The sequence below is a fragment of the Quercus suber genome, unplaced genomic scaffold, assembly GCF_002906115.3.
Source record: "Quercus suber isolate HL8 unplaced genomic scaffold, Cork oak 2.0 scaffold_46, whole genome shotgun sequence".
NCBI lineage: Eukaryota > Viridiplantae > Streptophyta > Magnoliopsida > Fagales > Fagaceae > Quercus > Quercus suber.
The window spans coordinates 410,631-429,833 of record NW_027069511.1 but is presented as its reverse complement, the minus strand read 5'-3'; the positions used below and the strand labels follow the sequence as shown (position 1 = coordinate 429,833).

Genomic DNA, 19,203 nt, shown 5'->3' with positions numbered 1-19,203 from the left:
TTTGTATGTAAATCTTAACAGGTTGATCTTAGGCCCAAATAGTCAGCCCAAAAGTTCACTAAAGAGTCACCCCCCACAGTCCATTCAAAATCCCATATTAAAAAGGGGCCTGTTTATTTTAAGGCCCTTCCAGAAGTTAAACCCATTAACTTTGAAGTTTAAACAAACTCCCTGCCTTGGACTCCTTGAACGTTTTTTGCATTTATGCAGTCTCTGGCAATACATGGCTATGGAAGCAAGGTTTCAAAAAAAATAAAATAAATGGCTGAACCTGAGGTTAAGCATCTAGGACTCCCTATATTCTTTAGTATAAATAAAGTGCATTTTTTTTTAATGTGGTAAATGCAAGCCCAAGCAAGTTGGTGGGATGAACAGCTACAGCCTACAGTTGAAAGAGATGCTCAGGGTTGCTTTTTATATCTAACGGAAATTTGTTTTTTTTTTTCATTTTCTTTTGTTTAATATATTAGCAACATGGTGTGTTATATCATGTTATATATACTAAAGTAGATGTAGAAGGAAAAACATAGAATAGGAACATTGAGAATACAAAATTTACGTGATTCAGCCTCGGTCGCCTACATCTATGGAAGAATCCCTTAAGGATTACATTTTTATTATGTAAGAGTGTAGTATAATAACCTATATTACAATGAACCCTAACATAAGCATATATAAGAAACTAAACCCTAGACTATTAGTACAAGCAAGAGTGGACTTGGGCCTATTACATTGGGCTAATATATTTAATATATCTCTAACATTTTTAATGGAGTAAAATCCTTTATTAACAGAACAAACATTGTGAAGCAGGGAGTTTGTTATCTTGTTGGAGTGATTCTGATGTGAACTATTTAGGGGATCTCATGCAACCTAACAAGCAGTAATGGAATTTGGGAAAATGTACCAATCTCTTTGATCCTCAAATAGTTCAAGCTATAAGGTGAATTCACTTCTACCCCAACATTGCTAAGGATATATTGGTACGAACCCCTCACAGTTGATGCAGTCTTTCAATTAAATCTGAGCCTCGGCTAGCAAACATAGATCCTAAACAAGCTTGAATGAAACACTTGTTGGAAACAAGAACTTCATGACAGGCTCGAATTATTGTTACGGAAAAAAGCATAGGACATCCAACCTAACTTACCAAGAAGTTTCTGAGAAGCAAATGGGGTTTAGAAGACAATGTCAATGTCTTTTCTGTAAATTACATCCTAAAACTACAGAGGAAATTTTCTTTTTGTGCCCCTTAATTTACTGTTATAACATGGTCTCATAGCATATGGTCTTTGAATTTTGCATCAGTTAGTTCTCGGCATTTCCATAAGTGGATTAGAAATATTATTTTTCCTATTCAACATTTTCAAATCAATCCAGAAGATGAGAAGTTTACTCTCTTTGCAGCAATCAATTTTGATAGAATGTGGTGGATCAGAAACCAAAATGTTGTTTAAAAATCTAACCCCTGACCCTAGAGAAGCTGCCCAACTCATAAACAAAAGCTTCAGTGAGCACATGCAAGCATATGGATAATTAAGATGCTCACATCAGATAAAATCAGCTGCTGGACTCCACCTCAACCAGTTTGGGCCAATGCAAATTTTAATGCTAAAATCCATCAGGTTTCTGTGTCTAGTATGTTGTTGAGATTATAATGGTGAATTTATTTATGCAGAGTTCTAAGTTTCTTGTACCACCATGTACTGAAGCTCAGGCAACTCTTTACAAAGACCCAGATATGTTATTTTTGAAGGTGTCTCTCGCAATGCAATCAATACCTCAAACTAACAACAATTTAACTATAACATCACCCTTTTGCATATGATGTTCTCAAAAGGTTCATATCTACAGTAAAACAAAAACAATATTACACAATAAAATAACAAAGGCAGCTATGCAGGGGACAATCAACCACTGATGTTATTGCTGATCGACCAAAGAGCAAGTATTTTGTTTGATTTGGCACTTGAAAATCCTTTGAGATATCCGAGGTTGATGGTTGAAGCCTAAACAGTTACACAAATAGCAATATACATGAAAAGTGATTTGGTATAGATATTGAAAAAAGAATAAAGGAAAAAAAAGAAAAAAAAGAATTAGGTTTATATAATGTTAAAGGGGGAAATGGAGACTTACAAACTATCATTGAAAGTAACCAAAACTTTACGGCTAAGATGTCTAGTAATGTTAATAAACGAATTTTCTGCAAGATAAATTTCAACCTTCTCTTACAACAACAATACTAATGCAATAATTAAGGTTGATCTCACAATATTCTTACAATAGCAATCCCTAGGACAACATGCACATTACTTCACTAAAAATATCTCCCAAATGTTGGCTCCTGTCGAATTTTTTACTTCCTGCTTCACACGTTATATCTATAGAATTGTTGATTAGTTTCAATTTGTTACATCAGAAACTTCTTACTTAGAGTCAATAGTATGAAAAAAAATTTGAAACGTTATAGTAACGATTTGGACCATTTCCTTCTATTACAAAAGGCTCTGTGGTACCCCATGTCTGTGACTCAAACCCTGTTATTAAGCTGTTAGTCAAACATCCAAACCTTTCTCCAATGTGTATATATATCAAACTCGAACATGTTTACCAAAAGTAATAGTTTGGATTAAAAAAAAATTTCCCATTCAACAGTGAAAGGAACAAAAATCCTAAAAATAAACCCCTACTCCGAGATCAATAACAGTGAAAACAAGCAAATTCTAGATATCAAAACACAAAATAACAACCCAAATAACCAAAACGGCAAAGTGCCATAATCACACAAAAATTTCTTACAATATTTAAAAAAAAAAAAAATTAATCCAAAAGCAATAATTCAAGAACCACAAAGAGAAACACAATTTTGACAGACTCATACGTATGAAGGCATTCAAATATGGTAGCGGCATCTGTAAAGAGACTTTCATTGTGTAGCATCAAAAGGATAGAGGAAAAGAAAGTTTTTTAATGCAAGTCCGAACTTTTGGCAATACAGTAAATATAATAGTCTAATAACTTAGAGAATTTACCTTTAATTTCTCAAATGTGGGGAGGGCACTTTGGTTCTCCACCTCTGGAATTAGCTTCACCAAGCTTGTACGTTTTGTAGCGTAACCCTTGAATCCTATGCCAGAAAATGACACAGGGAATATGCTTGACTTTCCAAAAATCAGGGCCTTTGTCAGGTTGCAGACTAAGCTCGAATTCGATCGGCATATCATAAAATTCGAGATCTTTGAGGCTTTGCAGATGGTCGATGCCAGAGGGCACCTCCTTCAGCTGTGGGGAGGGTCCAATTTCAAGCTGTTCAAGAAGAGGCATGGCACCTTCATCTATTATCAACCTATTCAATCCTTCCAAATTTACAAGCCCAAGAAACTTGAGTTTCTGGAAGCCTCCCCCCTCAATATGTAATTGCTCACCTTCGTATCCATCATGAAGCCAAAGAAACATCAAATTAGGCAGAGCTTGAAGGAACTTTAATGGATCATCCTTTAATCTTGACCAATGTAAACCAATTGTAACTAAACTCTTGAGTTTGGAAATCCATTCTGGCAACTTTTCTAGTCGCCCAGATAGGACCAAAGATTGTAGGAGGAGTAAAGGAGAAGACATCGATTGTAATCCAAGAACTTCTTCCTCGCTTGTTGCACTGATTCTCAAAGACTGAAGGTGACTCATTTTCTCAAGTGTAGTGCAGAAAACCATCCCATCTTCTCTCTTCAATTTAGAGATTTCCAACTTCCTCAATTGTCCCAAACTTCCCAACTCTTCAATAAGAGCAGCGTTGCTGGCTTCAATCCTAACAAGCTTTAGTAAGGATTGTAAACACCCAATGCCATTGTGTATCTTTACTGCTCGTCGAGAATCGATATTGCGTTCAACATCATAGTTTTCAATGTAGGCAGCAAGATATCGTAGCTTACAGAGTTTATTGATTTCCGCTGGTAATTCAGACACAAGGGAACGTTTCAAATCCAAAGTCTCGAAGTTGTGCAATTTACCAATGGCCTTTGGAAGCATGTGTACTTTTGTCTCTCTTAGGCTTAAATATCTTAGATGGAATAGATTTCCCACTTCTTTAGGAATGTAATCAATAGGAGCACCTTGAAAATCCATTGTTTTGATGAGCTTGAAGTTTGCAAAACAAGTTGCAAGAAAAGAATTAGGCACTTCATCAACCCCCAAAATGAGAATAGAGAGTGTTTGGGAACTAGTAATAATTTGCAAAGGAGTATTTATGTTGTTCTGAATAGAGAGGCGTCAAGCAATTTTTTTAAAACTTGAGCAGTTCTGTATTGAGACTGAACAAAAACTTAACTCCTCTGACCTAGAGACAATGATCTCATGCAACATATCATGAACTCGACAACTTCTAAATATGCCTTTAAATTCGAATTCAACTTGAACCAGGCTTCTACGAATGAGTTGGTTCAAGTAGTCTTGTGCAACTTCCTCCAATGTTAGTCCTTTCTTTTCTTTTACAAAACCCTCGGCTATCCATAGTCTAATTAGTCTTTCACAATTAATAGAGTAATCCTCTGGAAATAAGCCAAAATATAGGAAACAAGCTTTAAGGTTGTAAGGTAGATTATGATAAGTAAGGGATAGAATTTTGATCATAGTGTTGAGATGTGAATCAGTTTCTAGCTCTGAACTAAGACTATCATGTAATTTGCGCCACTCATAGACAACCTTGTTTTTGGTTAATAAAAGGCCTCCAATAGTCACAATTGCTAGTGGCAACCCTTCACATCTCTTAACTATGTCACGTGATAACTCATCCAACTCAGGTGGACAATTTCCTCCTTCATGTCGAAACACCTTCTTGCAAAAGAGCTCCCATGCTTTATCTAAAGGTAGAGGTGGTAGCTTGTACACATGATAAGATGGGGACTCTTTGTTAGAGGGAGCAACACTCTCACTTCGAGTTGTGATTAATATTCTGTTGCCTTTTTCATTATTAGGTAAGGCAAGTTCTATTTGTTCCCAAAATTCTTTTTTCCATAAATCATCAAAAACTACTACATACCTTAGCTCTTGTAAATATAGCCTCAATTTCTCCATTAGTAGTGTCTCCTTCATTGTGTCAATTTCCATAGGAGCAGACTCCTTCCTTGCCTTGAACATCTGTTTTATCATGTCCCTCAATAGCTCCTCCATATTGTATGATTGAGACACCGTGATCCAAGCACAACAATCAAAGCGTGTTGTCACCTTCTCATTTTCATACACTTTCTTGATAAGAGTGGTCTTTCCAACCCCACCAATGCCAACTATAGAAATCACCATTTGATTTTTAGATGGTCCTTCTACTAGCCAAGTTATTAATTTATCTCTATGAGACTCAATGCCCACAACCTCAGCATCTTCAATGAAAAGGGATGCCACTCGAGGATCATGCAATGTAACACTTCTAGTGTCACCACTTCCATGCTCTATAGTGTTGAAGCGATAGCTTACAGCCATCTCTCTCTTTTCCTTAAGATTGCTACTAATATCTTGAATCATCGAGACTATTGCACACCTTGCTTTTAGCTTTATGGTATATTGAAAAACCTTCTGGAGGAGATGGAAGCGTTGCTTTTGCTCATACGATTGTTTTGTAAAATGCATTATGTATTCATCAATGACATCTTCTATGTGATAAGCTTCTTCCCTCACCTGTTTCACCCATGTTTTCATAACATTGCTCATGTCTTCCTTCTCGGCCCTTGAATCTGCATCCTTTAGGAAAGATTGAATGATCTCCAATTCACTTTTGATGCTTTCAACTTTGCTGTGGATACCCTTCAGCAATCTTGCTTCGTGCACTAACAATGGGACCAAATTCTCTATAACTATGTTGACTGCACTTTCTGCCATTTCTTCTCCCTTCTTAAATCAATGGCCACAGGAAACTGCAAATTAACCAACTCACTGTCAGATGTAACAAAAATAAAATCATAGTCTGATATAACTAAAATAAATTCACCTTTGTTTTACAACATTACCTTTGAGACTCTGAGTAGGATGGTCAAGGTCCTTGCTCTATGTTTGACAATATTCCCGTGTGAGTAGGAAGGTCAATGTCCTTGGTCGCCCTAACAACTTTACAAATTTGTTGTGCCCTAAAAGAAAAACTTGAAGTTGGAATACTTCCCGTCAATCTCCCACAAGCCCATAGGGTGCAATAGAATGAGACAATCATAGCCTCAAGCTAGCAACCTAATTTTATAACAATAAGTCAATAAGAAACACCAATGCAGACGAAAATATGTCACATAATAAAAAAAATCATATTTAATGAATCTAACTAAAATAATATTAGTTAAATTTTTATTTACATCCATAACATTTCATAATAATTTTACATCAAATTTTTAAGGTGGTAAGCTGGCATTGGTAAGAAAAAATGTAATTTCAATGGTGGGCCAAATCTACATATATATATATATATATTAATAGGTAAAGGTCAGAGAAAGTCTAATTAGAATTTCCAATTGGAGTCTAATTTTGTACCATGTGTCTTAAATTATTTATTTTTAGAGAGAGTTTTATTTCCTAATTTTAGAATCAAATGTGGGACAATATCATAAATATTCATTCAAGTGAGTTATTGAGTGCAAAAATCAAAGAGTCTAAAATAAATGAATCATAAAAAAAAAAAAAAAAAAAAAAGTGCTTCATAATAACAAAAATTAAGAAGTAATAAAAATAAAAATAAAAAATAAATAAACATAGATAGTTTATATTTTATACGTAATAATATTCTTACAAGATTTTTTAAAGAGTTAAGAAAATATAAGAATGGCTATCAATATATATATATATATATGAATTATACTATGCATTTTATTGTATATCTTTAAGTGTATACATGTATATACATAGAGTTACAAACTAGTTAGAACTAATAATAGCCTATCGTTTAGGATTTGTTGTAAACATAACATTTCTCATTTTTTTAAAAATAAAATAAAAAATAAAAAACTTCTTAAAAAACACAAGGTGGAAGTCTAGGCCTTAACATAGCCACATGGCTAGCTCTAAATAAGAACAATATTACAGGCACAAACTATTTTACAATATTTTTACAAACAATTGATGTAAAAAATTCTTAATGGTTCTTGTTTGGACCCACTAACATTACATTTTTATTTATCAATAACCTCGCACCAAATTAGCAATTTGTAAAATAGTTTGTAGATCTACCATTTTTTTCCAAATAATTTTAGGGTTTTTAGAACTTGACTTTGCTCAGCTTAGGCTTTTGTAAAAAGCTAACTAGCTAGTGAGTTTTGGTTAATTAAGTTGATAAAGTCTCTTATTGTCAAATAAGAGATTTAGAATTCAAATCCCGCTTACACCAAATACCAAAGCTAACTATGTTATTGGCTTGTTATTACCTTGATCAACTTGATACAGTTTGAGGTCTAAGACGACATTTTTCAGTGGAACCTTTTTTTTTTTTGTAAAGGATTAGTCTTTTATATAATCAGAAGTTATATCATATATTTGAACATCATTATGATTATTATTTTGATTGTTACCTTTCCGTTATACTATGTCGTCATCTTCCAAGTAATTTTTTATGAATTTTTATTTGATTTGTGGGACATTTCATATAAATTTTCTATAATATATATATATATATATATATATATACACTAGCTTCTATAAATTTACATCTAATGAAACTTAACAAAAAATTATAATGCAATTAGAAGGACACTTTTTATTTTTTGAGACACTTGGCATAAAATTTGAGTATAGTTAAAATTGAAAGCTGCTTAGTGTGTGTGTGTATATATATATATGCCAATATATTAAAGTGCAATTATAAAAACAGTTAGCACAAAGTTGGAGTACAATTATAATCTAATTTGGATTTTAAATTGAGCTTCCACTTCAACACATAATACAGACTAATAAGTACAATCATCAATTGGATAATTCGTTGTTTGAAAGAGTCAGGTGGAATCATTGATCATGCCGAAATATCTACTAAAATATTATACATATTACAAATCTTACTATATAGCTTTTACAAACTGATGTGTCAACTTTTAAACATTACACAAAAACATTAAAAAAAATTATTTATTTATTATTTTGATGTGGCACAAATTAATTGTATTTGTTGACCCATCAGTTTGTAAAGTTTTTCTTGTAAAATTTGGAACAACGTTAGCACTTTCTTATTGAAATTAATTAATTGGATGATGAAAGAAATAATATTTATATATATAATTGAAACCTCTGAAACTCTCATAATTTTTCACGTTAGCACAATATTTAAAAATTATCATTTTATTTGAATAAAATTATTTTTGTTTAAATAAAAATAATTTTATTTAAACTCTATCTCTCCAACAAGTCCAACTTAAACTCAAATTCATCATTATCATTTAAAAAAAAAATTATTTTTGTTTAATCCAAACTTAACAATGAGTAAAATTATATCTCTCTAACAAGTCCAACTCAAACTCAAACTCAAACTCAAATATTGATAATTTATCTTCAAATTTGCAAAGTTAATCATAAACACTATAAAAGTAAAGTAAACCTTAATATATATATATATTTTGAAAGTCGAGTAGAGGTATGAGCTCTTCTTATGTTAGTTTCTTCTCCTTTACTTTGTTAAAAAAAAAAAAAATTATTTTATGGTTTTTCATGTTTGTTTTAAAAATTAATTTTTGTACATGAACTACCAAACTTTCTTTAGCTGTTTGTTACAAGATAAAAAAGTTTGCAATAATTGAAATTATTCTTTTGAATGTAACTCATCTTTCTCTTACATTTCTCTATTGTTTAGTCATATATATTTTGTTTTGTTTCAATAATTTCTAAGTAGTAAATCATCTTATTCTTTAATATTTTTGTTCTTTTAGAAGTTTTTATATTTGAATTTTTGAATTATTTTATTGCTGTATCTGAAACTGTTTAACAAATTTTTTGTAAGTCATTGTACGTTCAAGCAATGGTTTTTTTTATCAAATTGTAACACAAATTAAAGTCATATAAGAGTAAATCATGCAATGGTGTAGTTTCTCAAATTTTTTATAAAATTATTTTATTCTACCTCTCACATGGGTATATTTCCATGCATAGCACAAGTTAGCGACTAGTACTTATATAAAGACATTGGGTTTATTATAATATATATTAACTGAATTTTTTATTTAAAAAACTATTTAAATAAAAAATGACTTGTGGCAGAAGTTTAACCAACATAGCCACATGGCATACTATAGATAATTTTAGGATTTTTTAAGATAAGTTTTCTTTTTCTAAGCTTTAGTTTAGACTTTCAGTTTTTATATTTTACTTCTCTGTAGTGGTTCTCTATTTCATTTTAAGATATCTCAAAATATGGTTTTTTTTTGAAAAATCAATGATCATGATTAAGATAATTCTTTTAACTTACCTTCGTTAAGAAAAATCAGTACTCTTTTTCATTAGTTTTATTTGAAGTTTAAATGAATGAAGATAGTATTTTAAAGAATACACTAAATGGAGTTCTTTTAATAATATGAGACCAATGGTGCAATTTTTATCAAGGAAGACAATTTCGTACTATACCGGTCGGTATATTTCATACCGGTGCGTTCACCAGTACAGAAACGGTGGTATTTTGTACCGGTTTACATATCGGCCGTACCGAACCCGTTTCACCCGTACCGGGATATATATCGAATTTCGGCCGGAAATTAGATACCAGACCGGAAAAAAGAAAGAAAAAGAGGTTGATTTCAACCGGAAATTAGATACTGATTTGGGATCTCTTCACCTTGGCCTCACACTGGTGATAGCAAATCTGGCTGGCAGTGAACAACGGCACCGGCATTGAAGCAGTGAAACGGAGTTGAATGCCTAATCTAAGAAAGAGGGTGAGAGATCAAATCTGAAAACTTGTTTTGGCTAATGGAAGGGAAATACTCTCATGTTGGAGAGAAAAATCTGAAAACATGTGTGGTGGGAAGAGCAAGTCACGTGAGAAAGAGAGAGTCTAGGAAGTTTAAATGGTGTGAAATAGGGAGTTGTGCTAGTCAGTGACCCAGTAAGTTAACGTGTGTGGGGGTAAAAAGCTGACAAAAAGTACTTGAAAGATGGAAAAGTTTTTTAGCTCTTTGGTTTTATAACCCACCATTTTAGTTTTTTTTAAAAAATTATTTATTAATCTTTTTCTACCAATCCCCTCACACATAATATCTCATTTCTCACCAACTGTTTCTCTTTTTTTGGCCTTTTACTTTTATCTTTGTTCATTAAATTTTTTATTTTTTATAATAAACTTATAAATAGTTTATTGGCCAGCCTTCTAATTTGTTCATCTTTTGGCCTTATACTTTTAATTGCTTAACAAATTAACTTTTACCAAATAATTAAAGTTATAAATATACAAATGATATTTATTTATTTTAAAAATATATACAAATAATATTTTTTTTAAATAGTGATAAACTCAAAACGGTACACCAGTATTGATTGGTACCGAAATATATCGTTCCGTTGGCCAAACCAGTAAAGCCACCAGTACGAGATTGACTACCTTGGTTTTCATTCATTCATTTATTTTTGCATATAAAAATAAGTGAGAGAGAGAGAAATTCATTTGTAGATTTTCTTTGGGAAGAATTAGGTAGCATCATTGAACCATAATTCTCTTAGTAATAAGAATACTGAATACATAATATCCATTGGTATAGATATATATATATATATATATATGAAAAACAAGCATATTTCCAACTTAAGAAAAAACTTCTTCCTCAAAAAAACTTAAGAAAAAACCTTTCAATATGAAAATAACATAAAACTAAAACTAAAAGAAAACATAAACACAAGCAAAGCCATAAGAAATTACATAGATATTTTAGAGACAATAAGCGAATCGGATCGAACCTGAGCGAGGAAAAAGCATATATGATAGTAGCAGTACTCTCACGTAAAAACAACGCTAAAAGAAACCTCTCTCTTTTTTCATTTTTTGGTAGTGTTTGTCTAAACTTGTGTGACACTTATGATCATAGATATGGTTACCAGTGACTGAATGGTTTTATTTAAGGTAAAGAAGAAAGAGCCGCACGCCGCTATTGAAGGGAAATGGGGACCTCGAAATCAATTGCTCCAAATTTATATAAATCATAGGTGTAAAGAAAATTCCCATAGCCCTACCAATTAATAAGATGCTAAGTATAACCTTGATGCTTTTCCTATCGTCTTCTCATCTTTCCTTTCCAAGTGTCTTTGGTTCTTTATTCCATAGAAGAAATTTATATTGTAAAGTATGCAGGAATGGTACTGAAGAGTCAAGAATACAACGAATAAATGGAAAAGTAGGGATTATCATCTAACAAGAGTGGTTCATTATCGAATAAAGGGAAGAAAGAATTGAATTCGATCACTAGCAAGAAATAAGGTCTTTATTCTTTAAAAGATTCGTTTTTATGAATTCCGCCAGAAATGTTTGTCTATATCCTATAGCGAAAACTGCAAGACTAATAATAGTAGAAACCCGAAACCAGTTCATCATGGGAAAGAGCTTCCAAATGGCATTCTCACTCAAGATTGATCGTGAAAACTATTATGAGCTTGATAAAAATCTCTCAAACAAATAAATAGCAAGTTAGCAACAAATTAATATAGAGCAACAAACAATCTAACAATAGACACAACCACGGACAAGAAAGAATATCAAGAATTTATAATTACCAAGAAATTACACGGTTCAACAATAACTTACATCCACAAGTAACATGTGATGAATTTACCATATTAAATTAAGATTTTTAAGTGTTTAAGCACTTAAAAAATACTTACAAATAACAGAATTTCTCTAAAGCTCTCACAAACTATTCAAAATCCCTATCCATGTGGGAGGACATTACCAAAGCCACCAAACCATTTGTAGTATTGTCTATTTATAGGACTTCAATATTCATTTCTTAATGGAAAAAGAATTACCATTATTTGTTTAACAAAGAAGAAACCAAGTCAAATTAGAAAATTGAGATAGTTTTTAACAAATCTCCACCTTAATTAACTTGAATTCCACAAAACAATCTTTCAAATCAAGTCAGATTAGGAGTTCCATCTTAATCCAAATGGCAAGAATCACAAATTGAGTCAAACTCTTTGTTGTGAGAGATTGCCTCTGGAAAGCACTATCACATTGTGAAAATTATTATTGGCTTGAGAAAGGTCTCTAAAACAACTAATATGAATGAAGAAGACCCAAAAGAAATATAGGCAAAATAACACAAAAGAGAGAACACCAAGTATTTATATGGTTCAATAATAGCCTACATTCAAGTGTAATAGGAAACGAGAACTCACAAATATCAAAATGAAAACTCAAACTAATTCAAAGTTGTGGTCCATGTTTGAGAACCCTTGGACAAAACCACCAAACCCTTTGTGGTATTGTTTATTTATAAAACTTCAATATCTGTCGTTAATGGATAAGGAATACCATCCTTAATGGACAAGAAATATATTTCTTCATAGATTAGGAGTACCATTATGTTTAGGCAAAACTACATTATTGGTCCTTGAATTTTATCTTCAATGTGCTATTGGTCAACAACAAGATGCTTTTGACGAAATGTAGCGGCACGACTTGGTTAGGATTTGAGTAGATCCGAATCATGGTTGGTGTAGAGTTTTGGGTTGAGTCCAGCAATGTTTGGGTTTGGGTTTTGTTGATGGTGGCAGATGGTGGAGGTTTGGTTACTTATGATTTGGTGGATAAAGCTGATTGTGACTAGACGTGGCAAAACGGGCGGGTCAGGTCAATCGGGTCGCAGATCGGGTTGGGCTAGGTTGACTCGTATTTTTCAAACAAGTTTTTTTTTTTTTTTTTTTTTTAACAATTCAATAACAACTTGCTTAGAGGGAATAGATAAAATCAATTAAGGAAATAAATTGCACTTAATGCCACTTGTTAATATCCTTTCAATTCTGAGTAATTCACACACATGATAGCAAACTTGTGAACTTGTAAAAAGTATATTTTAAGTTTACATCACCAATAATATCATTCTCATAAAAGAAAAAAAGAACTACAGGTGTGTTTGGATTAGACATGGCAAAACAGGTCAGAATTTGTGGACCTGACTTGACCAAAAAAAAACCTAACCCGAACCCCTTTTTTTTGACCTAAAGCAAAAAAACGGGTTGACCCGTGATCCGACCCGATTTTGTACAGGTCAACCCGACTTGACTCAGATAACCTGTGACCCGACTAGTTAAAAAAATTAGCTAAAAAAGAAAAAAAAAGAAAATTTAGACTACATCTTGACACTAGGTGCATAAAGCACAAAGCACTATTAATTCAATGTGAAGCTATTGTCTTGTCTGTTGTCTACTTGTCTATATATATAGACTATAATCTATTGACTATTGTTTTGGTGCTTTGTGCTTTATGTACCTAGTATCAGGATGTAGTCTAAATATATATATATATATATATTTTTTAATGGTTCGGGTCACGAGTTATCCAGGTCAGGTCAGGTTGACCCATAAAAAAAAATCGGGTTGGGTCAAGAGTCAACCTGTTTTTTGCTTCGAGTCAAAAAAAGGGGATTCGGATCAAGTATTTTTTTGGGTTTGGTTAGGTCGGGTCGGGTCCACAAATTCTGACCAATTTTATCATGTCTAATTGTTACTGACGTCATTGTCAAGGCCTTGCTGGAGCTGATGTCCCTTCCACCGTAGCTATACTGAATCTTCAAGTGGCTCTCTGTACAACCTGTACGTGAATTTTAAACTTCAATTTCACTAACAAGATAACAATTCAAATAATGAAGGAAAAAAAAAAATGAATATCAAACAATTTTTGTCTATATTTGACGGAACTATGTGAATTAGAATTTGATTAACTAGAAAAACTATGGCGGTGCTGGATCAGTGAGAGATTAATATTGAATGGAGACAAAGTGAATTTTGAAGAAAACGAGCATTGACTTTGAGCTAGTATTCCACTACAGCTCAGTCTCTATCTAACTTGTCGTCGACCACCATTATTCTTGTTTGAGTTCTTGAATTTGGTATTACTTGCTATTTATTGGGTCAAGTAGTTTGGTATTTTTTTTTTTTTTTTAAAAATTTAGAATACTAAATATTTTCACACACAAGAGGAGAGAGGAGAAGGTTTTAAAGAAGCTAACAGTGGTGTATATCCAAAAAAGCCTAAATATTTTGGTATTAATGTGTTTATGATGTATAAAACATTTTTTGTAATTTTTTTACTAAAAAAATACCATGTCATTAAAAAAAAAAAAAAAAAAAAAAGCTAGATCCCTATTTCATTAGCCATATAAGCAACAATATTAGTGATAGTTAACAGAAGGACTAATACTAATAAGATGTAAATGCACTCTTAGTCCTTATATTTTGTACTTTTTTCATTTTAATCCCTACATTTTATTTTTACCATTTTTAGTCCCTAAATCAATTAATGCCTGACATTTAGGTCATTTCCATCACCCAACAGACGGAAATATCTGAGGGGACTGACAATGGAATAAAAATATTATTAAAAATCTACCATGGCACTCATCACCCATGCCACATCAGAATTTTAAATATTAAAAAAAGTCATGTCAGAAAAACAATTAAAATAAAATTCTAAACTTGATTTAAAAAAAATAAAATAATTAAAATAAAATTTTCTTTTCTTTTCATTAATATTTCGGAAGACATGTTCATGTTCTTCCCAAAACGTGGATGTTCATGTTCTTCATGTTCTTAGCAAATTAATCCTTGTTTTATTTTCTTTTCTCTGTTTTCTTGTATTTTCTTTACAACCAAACACCTTAAAATTCAAAATTCGGTTCAAACAATGATCAGCCAATATCAACAAATCTATATATCTGAAATTGAAACTAGAAACCGAGCCTAGAAATTAAGCATAGAAATTTGAACCCAACGTACACCAATCAAAATCAACAGACCTGCATCCTCTTTGTTCACAAAGTCAACACCAATTTCCAAGTTGGAAACCCATCAATCCAAATTAGAAACACAAAATCAGATCCAATTTGGAGACAGAAAATCTAGCAATCATCAAAACACAAACCCAGCAAATCAAACACTCAAAAAGGCAGAAATAACCTAAAAACAACTATCAACATTCCTCACTACAACAACCCATAATCTTTTAAAGAAACTAGCTGACCTCAACTATCCTCACCAACACCAAACTCAAAATTTCAAGCACAACCCCAGAAAATCAAACGCAAGAACACAAGAAAATCAAACCCAGAACACACGAGCACAAACCCAAAAAATCAAACATAACTCCCACCTAAATTTGAAAAAAATACCCACAAAACCATTAACCTAGCACACCTCAAACTCTTTCTGTCAGAAAATCCCCTTGATCGAACCTTAAGCCCTCCTTACCAACCTAGATTTGAACAAGGTGAAAACCCAGAATAACAAAAATCATAAGCCACAAACCCACCATCGGAGTGTGCTAAAAACCACCCACTGATTTGAAGCACCCATCGATCTAAAAGAGAGAACCATTGATCTTAGAGAGACACTTATCTCTGAGAGAGAGAGAGAGAGAGAGAGAGAGAGAGAGAGAGAGAGAGAGAGAGAGAGAGAGAGAGAGACTTCAGCTTGAGTGAGTTTGAGATATGAGAGAGAGAGAGAGATGAGAGAGACGAAAATATGAGAAAATAAGTAAATAAATAACAATGAGAAAATAAAATTTTCTGGGTAACGAAGAACATGAACAATCATGTTCTAGTGAAGAACACATCTTCCAAAAATATAATAAAAAGAAAAAAAATATTTTATTTTATTTTTTTTTAAAATCCTCATAAGTTTTTTTAATTATTTTAATTTATTTTTTCTGATGTGGTTTTTTATATATTTAAAATGCTAATCTATCATTTATTATTTGTCAAATAAATTTTATTTATTTTAATGTTGTTTTTAATTTAATTAATTAATGTGAGTAATTGTATTATTTTTTTATTCCATCATCAGCCCATCAGCTTTTGCCGTTAGTTGGATGACAAAAAGATTTGTTTAGGGATTAAAAATAGTAAAAACAAAATATAGAGACTAAAATGAAAAAAGTGAAAAAATAAGAACTAAAAGTACATTTATGTCTACTAATAATTTTTAAAACTTAAGAGATCAACAATACTTATTTAAATTTTTTTTTTAAATAATTAAATATGCCGCTAATCTTGCCGCCGCTCACTTAAAACTAGATGAAACAATTACGCTCACAACATAAATATAAGGGTACAATAGTTTGGCATTTCTCTTTCTTCGTCAAAAAGCCTCTTGAGTATTTATTCCATTAGACAAATCAGGAATCTGTCCTTTGAAACCTCTAGAAACGTCTCGGCCTTACAGGCTTTTTCAGCCTATATAGGTCTGGACTTAATTGGGCTGAACAATGGACATTGCTCTCACTTTATAGCCCAACCCAATTTGAAATTCTTCTAAGCCCAATTAAATAATAAATATTAAAAATAAAATGATAGTACCCAAAATATATATACAGTTATTTATCTCTCACACCCTTTCATTCCCTGTTTGGTTAACAAGAAAACAGAGAGAAAAACAGACATTGAAATAACAAAGTTTTGAATAAAAGAGTGAGGGCTCGTGAACACGGAAAAGTCTCCGTAGTTTTTGCTGTTGGCTTTTCATCTTGGCGAGTTTTAAGTTCTAATCATTATGTAGTTCTACGTATATTCTTTCTCTTCTTCTTTTTTCCCTGTGTTTTCTCGGTAACCAAACACAGCGTGATCAAGAAGTTTTTGAATATAAAACTCTGCTCTTTGTTTATGTTTTGTTGTTTGTTTGGTAATAATGTAATATATTAGGATGTTTTCTAATAAAAAACCAAATTATTCCTCCGAATTCTTTGATTCTTTAATGTTTGAAATGGGTTATTGATGTTGGGCTTGTTTATCGGGTTGATTGTGTGATTGGTTTGGTTTTTAGGGTCTGAGAGATTGTTTTGATTCAATCAACATTTCATATAAAAGCAATGGGTTTCTCATTTTATAGCATTGGAACATTCATATGAACTTGGGGCCAAAAAAAGTGGACTGATTTAGCCCAGATGTGATTTATTAAAGTTAAGTTGTCATGAAGCTTCAGGAATTGAATTTTATTGCTTGTTGTGTTTTACACATCATCACATTGGTCTGTTATTGAACGTGGAATATGCAAAAGTTGAGAGCTTTCAAAGCGTTTGGCTATTAGTAAGTGATGGTATTATGAAAATGAGTAAATGATGTTTTTTCACGTGCACCGTTTGTTTTTAAAGCGACAACCTTTCCTTCAACACCTTCTTATGGGGAGAGGAGGTGTCGTTTGTTCTAGAACTCATTGGCGATGTGTTTCTTCTTTCAATTAGGAATAAAGACCCTTTGTAAGGCTCTTCGAACTTTATGGACTTGAGAATTAACTTCCATCAACAACTATTTTTCTACGAAAGCAGTGCATTGTCGTACTTCTATCTAGTTTACTTTGTTCTAAGATGATTAGTTCTAAACGGGAAAATGGTTAATTTTCTTAATTTGAGATTTTATTGTGGAGTAGTTCTAGAATTACAAATTATTCCACAACTTTTTTGCTATAACTTAAACACATAGACCTATTATTTTTTCTTTATCAATCACACTCTGCCCCGTCACAATTGTGGCAAAAAGTTGTGAAAAATTATGTAGTCCTAGACTTTTCCTTTATTGTGACATTATATATGAATTACATGCGTTTAAGATTTAATTCATATTCAGATCTTGATGAGATTAATCATGTATAAGGGTGCAGGTAAAAAAGTGTACCTTTGCCTCCCCCTTTTTTTCGTAGGTTGCTGAGAGTGAAAAATAGAGTGCTTTTTTATAACCTTCGCTTCCCTTTTTTTTGTTTTGTTTTGTTTTTGTTTTTTTTTTTTTTGGTAGGTTGCTGAGAGTGAAAAACAGAGTGTTTTTTTGTAACCTTAGTCAGAGGATATAACCAATAAGAGTTAGATATCTCTTAGATTATATGGGTGGCATCAGGTGCAATCTGTATATTGATTTGATCCTCGTTTGGACCAAATCAAGTTGAATCCAGACTATAGGTGCTGCCTTACTTGATTATTTGTTTTTAGGTATTTCATGCTTTTGACCCATGCACTGTTTGTTATAATTATGAAGATAAAGAGAGAGAGCGTATTTTTGTCTCGTTTATGTCATCTCTCCCTTTAGTGTCAGTATTTTGAGGCTTTTTTTTTTCCTCTTTCAATTTTATTTTTAGAAGGATCTTCTCCATGATATGCTTTGTATACAACTGCATTTTTTAGAGTTCTATTTTTGACAAAAACTTATAACAGAAACAAAAACAAAAACTTAACATTGCAGAATTTAGACTGCTTGGGCTTGGTGCCCAATTTTTGACTTTTGATAAATGAAGCCATATCATGCATTGTTGCCGAATGCAGTCTGCTTCTGTTATTATTGCTTTTAATAGTTCATTCTTCATATCTCTAATTTCTTGTCATCTATGCGTTTTGTGCCTTATTCTTGATAGATTTATTTCATCTAATATTAATTATGCATTTAACGCAAATCCTACATATTGGATACTAGTTGCTAACCTATGCGATGCACGGGAAAGTTTTGCAAAATATATATTATTATATTATGATACATATGTAAATAATATGCAATTACAATAATTTCATTTCTCATGTTCAAACCCATGCAATAATAAAAACACTAAATAAGAAATGGTTGGTTCTAATGTGAACATATTGCTTGATTGAATTCACATTCTAAAAAGTTGTTGAGCTATCCAAACCAGTAGATATTTCATCCATGAATAACACTTTAGGTGGTCCAACCAACATCTAACCTACAATTTTAGTATTAGATATTATTGATATAGATGTAGAGAGAATATGATTCTGTATATATGTACTACAAATTTGACTTTACCAGTTGAAACTTGTTTCCTTTGCCCTCCAGATGTTCCCCTTAACATTTGATTCCCAACTAAGGTATCTGCACAGACTTCCAATCCCAAAACCTGAAAACACTGTGGAAAATGAATAAAAGTGAACTATATTGATAAGTTCTAAACAATTTCATAATCAATTCAACAATTTGCTGCTATTACCTTTAGAACGTAATTTGTCACAACATTCACCTCCTGCCTTTCTGTTGCCACTGCTTAGATTAGCATAAACAA

At 32.1% G+C, this 19,203-nt stretch overlaps 2 protein-coding genes across 2 annotated transcripts; both read right to left on the bottom strand.

Moving 5' to 3' along the window:
* Positions 1-1,643: 1,643 nt before the first annotated feature.
* LOC112006813 (disease resistance protein RPM1-like) lies at positions 1,644-11,100 on the bottom strand. Its single transcript, XM_024039126.2, has 4 exons — positions 10,897-11,100; positions 6,000-6,213; positions 3,036-5,906; positions 1,644-2,009 (listed from the first exon to the last, which is right to left on the bottom strand). Exon 3 carries the CDS (start codon positions 5,869-5,871, stop codon positions 4,270-4,272), a length of 1,602 nt encoding a protein of 533 aa, XP_023894894.2. The 5' UTR covers positions 5,872-5,906; positions 6,000-6,213; positions 10,897-11,100; the 3' UTR covers positions 1,644-2,009; positions 3,036-4,269.
* LOC136061007 (disease resistance protein RPM1-like) lies at positions 3,046-4,125 on the bottom strand. Its single transcript, XM_065771617.1, has one exon. The coding sequence runs from the start codon at positions 4,123-4,125 to the stop codon at positions 3,046-3,048; it is 1,080 nt and encodes a 359-aa protein (XP_065627689.1).
* Positions 11,101-19,203: the final 8,103 nt, after the last annotated feature.

Coding starts and splice junctions, on each gene's coding strand:
- LOC112006813 (XM_024039126.2), bottom strand. CDS start 5,871: ATGGCAGAAAGTGCAGTCAACATAGTTATAGAGAATTTGGTCCCATTG.
- LOC136061007 (XM_065771617.1), bottom strand. CDS start 4,125: ATGGATTTTCAAGGTGCTCCTATTGATTACATTCCTAAAGAAGTGGGA.